Raw genomic sequence first — 4,228 nt, 5'->3', positions numbered from 1 at the left:
GGGACGGTTTGTGGCCGTCTGTGTGTCAATGTGTTACTTGTCGTTTCTTTGTAGTTATTTGTGTTTCCCATCACAGGCTTGACTGATGATGAGGTGGAAGGTGTGGGTGGAGGTTTCAAAGCTTTGGTTTACAAGACAACTGAGATGTTCTGGCCTCAGAACACTGGCATGAAGGTGGAAGATGAGACTGTGAGTGTTAGGGCAGGGCCATGTGGCAACGTCAGAACGTTTGATTCAGATTTTTTTAACATAGTCAACTTAAAAACGTAACTACAACATGATTCAAGTAACATTCTCTTTATTAACCATCTGGTTAAAAAAGTTATATTCCATGTGCAGCACACATGAAATGGTCAACATGGTGTAAAGGTGAAACAAATGGCTAGTTAAAAATCTGTGCAGAAAAGATACATGAAATATGATGACACACACACACACACTTCCTGTTCACAAGTTTGGGGTCAGTAAGGTGTTAATATTTAGCACTCAATTGCTTATATATTAACATGCTTATAAGATGCCTATATGTACGGCTTGCATCACAAGAATAAATACTATATTCAAATGGAAAAGGTCATTTTTAATTGTAATAATATTTCACAATATTACTGTTTTTACTGTATTTTTGCTAACAAAAAAATCCAGCTTTGGTGAGCAGAACAGACTTAAAACATTAAAACATATTTCTGACCCCAAACTGTTGAACAGTCATGTAGTTTTATGAAGTTGGACGCAGTCTTGTATAATATATCACACTCAATATATATTTAACGTTACATTTCAGATGTTTATAATAGTTTGTGGAAAATATAAGGGAAGAAGAGAGTGTGAAAATGAAACTGGTGAGTGTGATCTGGTGCCTGTTCTGGACTATATAACAGGAAATGATGATGCAACGCTGTTCTCATTTCTCAAAAAAGCAAGGCTTTTCGTAAGTGTACGCTGTCTCGATGCTGACAGACAGTCCATGGATCAGTCTTTGTGTTTAAATGTCATCTTTTCCTTTATTAAAAAGGTCTTATCGTTTCTTTCAGTGATTTTTAATAAAGGAAGAGTTTGTTTGAACATTGTACAACCTGGCTGTTTTAGACAAATGAGCTTAAGCCAGACAGTTTGTGTTTGAAGGTACAGCTTGTAAAGTTGTAAAGCTTTTTTTTAATACAGTGTAGCATATATAAACATCAACATGATCCAATCACAAGCGGTCAGTGCTGAATTCAACCCTAAAGGGTGCTTTTGTGATTGGAACAGTACCATTTCCAAGAATTTTGTTGTTTTGTTGTTCCGTCTCTTTTTGACACTCTTTCTTCCACGTTCTCCTGAGGATAAGTAACACATTTGAAGCGCTGGCTTGACCAGTTCTGCTCATGAAGCAGTACAGAAGTGGATCGGCCAGGCAGTTGAGCGTCGTGAGGAAGACGCTGACCTTATATCCGAAGAAGAGCCAGTTGGGATACGGACAATCCTCCAGAAAAACCCTCAAAACCATCATGATGTGTACAGGTCCGAAACACAAATAGAGGGTCAACAAAATGCTTCCAAGAAGCCTGAAGACGTGCCGGCGCTCCATTGACACAAGCGTTTGGTTTCTCTTCACGTCCGAACATATCCGCCAGTAACAGAAACCCACCACCAATGCGGGAATGAGGAAGCCTACTACAAAACGAGCAATGTTGACCAATTTTTGAGCTGTGGGCAAAGGAAATACATCCAAGCAGATTGAGTACTTCTCATCGTAGACACTGTCTGGATGCACGGTCATTGCGTTGAATATGACAGTAAAAATCCAAGCAGCAATGCTCACGCTGACCGCAGTCTTGCGTTTTCTAAAAGTGCAAAATTTGAGCGGGTGAACGATGGCTAAGTAGCGATCCACCGCAATGCAGCTCAGAAGCATAGCGCTGGTGTAGAAGTTCGTGAAGAGCAGGAAAACACAAATGACACACATCGTCTTCCCGTAAGGCCACTCGTCGTAAAGAGTGACTCGAACCCACACTGGTAAGCACGTGATAAACAAGAGGTCCGAGAGAGCCAGGTTAAACAGATAGACACCCAGCTCGTTCTTCTGACGGATGAGCCGATACGACACAAACAGGAAGAAGACATTGGATGGGATGCCGATCACGATCACAGCCAGATGCAGGGCTACAAATACCGTCTTCTCGGGATATGCAGATGGGTAGCAGTCTTCTGATTCGTTCAGGCTGGAGGTGTTCATCAATTCGCCCATTATGTTAATCTCAAGGCAGCTAGTTTAGAAATAAAAACATTTTTTACTATGTGAGAGTTTTACTTCAGAGTGGAATAGCAAATATGAATCAAACTGTTGCAAATTCAAAACTGTAGCAAAACTTATTCACCATTGCTCCAAACCTCTTTTCATGTTGCTATTTTCTATAAGTCAGCAGTGCCCACTTTGCTGGGCACTTACAGTCGAATGGAACAAACTTCTGAAGCGATAAGAGAAACATACAAAATGCTGCTATAGAACTGCTGCTATAAGTGAATGTGGATGGATGCTGCTTAGCTCACGGTCATATGATAGCAGATTTAGAAGTTTGAGGTCAGTAAGATTTTTACATTTTTAAATTTAGATTTTTAAACAAGATTCTTCTGCTGCTCACCAAGGCTGCATTTATTTGATTAAAATACAGTAAAACCGTAATATTGTGAAATGTTATTACAATAATATAATAATTTAAAATAGCTATTTTGCTTTAATAGCTCATTTTAACATATTATAAAATAGAGCTCGACCGATTTATCGGTCTGTCGATTTAATCGGCCGATATGAACCTGTCCCAGACATATCGGCATCGCCATATATGCCGCAGATATGCCACCGATAGGAATTCTTTTTTTACAGAACATAAAACACAGATAAAATGCTTGAAAATGGTGCAATTACGTTGTTTGTCCAACTGAGCGCGCTCCATTTTTTGCTACTAGCGACCTGGATGAAATGCTTTAAAGTGTATGGAATACCATTGAAACTTTGAACGGCCATATCTCTGTAATGGCAGGGGGGGACCGCACCAAATACAGGTGGCTTGAGTTTGTTGAATGTTGATTTAGCACTACGCTGTCACCTAGTTGGAGAGATGCAATGCTATTAAGCAGCAGTTCCTAATCCTGTTCCTTGCGACCCCCCGCTATGCACATTTTGTATGTTTCTCTTATCACTTCAGAGGTCTGCTCTATTCAGCCGTAAGTGCCCTGCGAAGTGGACTTTCTGCCATGATTCCAGTTCGAAGGGAACGTACTTTACCTTCAAAGGGCATTAAAGTGCGCGAGATGTGAATTTAAATAGTATTTATTTACAGAGGTATATTATGTTACACTTCACTAGTAAGTTTCGTCTGTGTGTGAAGAAACACTATTTGCGTGGTGAAAATCTGAAATTCCGAAGTGAAATAAACTTCAGCTGAATAAAGTTGAATGGAATTCAATTGAAATAAATTTGAATAAACTTCAACTTGACTGTTCAGTGCACTGATGTCAGACTCATTTTGGATAATAAAGTGTATTGTTAAATTGTTAAATACCCTGCCTCCATTACATATTTTTGTCATGTCATTGTAAGTGTTTGATCACCACATTTGATTGATCATTAAAAAAAAAAAAGTGTTTATATATATTCTGTTTATGTATTCTATATATAGAACCAGTCAAAAGTTTGGACACACGAATGGGAAAGTGTCCAAACTTTTGACTGGTACTGTACTATAATATGCACATAAAGATTATCATCTGATATATCGATATCGGCCTTTTTTACTCACCAATATCGACATCGGCCCTCAAAAACCGATATTGGTCAGTCTCTTTTATAAAACGTAATTTATTTCTGTAATGCAAAGTATCACATTTCATTTTTTAAGCCATTTGAGAGCTATGTTTTCATCTCTTCCTCACACAAAACTATCATATTTGTTTAGAAGACTTGTAATGTACCCTCCTTGTAATACAGACTTGTAAGATTGTAATATATGGACTTTTTTACAAAGCTTAAGCTCAACAGTCACTGGTTGCTTTTGCTGTACAGAAGAGCGGCATCCATATTCTGACTAAGATCTGCTTATGCAAAAGAAATAAAGCCACATGAGTCGAGCGACATGAGGGTGAGTAAATAATGAGTGAACTTTCCCTTTAAGTGGATTTATTTACTGTCCCACAATATCTATCACAAAACAGCCCTAATATTACTAGAATAACATTGTAGCTTCAC

The 4,228-nt window shown here is 38.5% G+C and overlaps 2 protein-coding genes across 2 annotated transcripts in view; one reads left to right on the top strand and one right to left on the bottom strand.

Annotated features, from left to right (window-relative positions):
* The window catches only part of LOC107560163 (potassium channel subfamily K member 10-like), a 16,120-nt gene extending 15,772 nt beyond the window's left edge, over positions 1-348 (top strand). The window contains exons 6-7 of the mRNA XM_016244258.1: positions 55-189; positions 340-348. Coding sequence (XP_016099744.1) covers positions 55-189; positions 340-348 — 144 coding nt within the window. The remainder of the gene's footprint in view (positions 1-54; positions 190-339) is intronic.
* Positions 349-808: 460 nt separating this feature from the next.
* LOC107560174 (psychosine receptor-like) overlaps positions 809-4,228 on the bottom strand; it is a 4,546-nt gene continuing 1,126 nt past the window's right edge. Inside the window, exon 2 of the mRNA XM_016244269.1 lies at positions 809-2,249. Coding sequence (XP_016099755.1) covers positions 1,196-2,230 — 1,035 coding nt within the window. The 5' untranslated portion in view covers positions 2,231-2,249 and the 3' untranslated portion in view covers positions 809-1,195. The remainder of the gene's footprint in view (positions 2,250-4,228) is intronic.

The sequence above is a fragment of the Sinocyclocheilus grahami genome, unplaced genomic scaffold, assembly GCF_001515645.1.
Source record: "Sinocyclocheilus grahami isolate Dianchi unplaced genomic scaffold, SAMN03320097.WGS_v1.1 scaffold713.1, whole genome shotgun sequence".
Lineage (NCBI taxonomy): Eukaryota > Metazoa > Chordata > Actinopteri > Cypriniformes > Cyprinidae > Sinocyclocheilus > Sinocyclocheilus grahami.
Note: the sequence above shows the minus strand (reverse complement) of the source record. Positions and strands in the feature narration are given on the sequence as shown.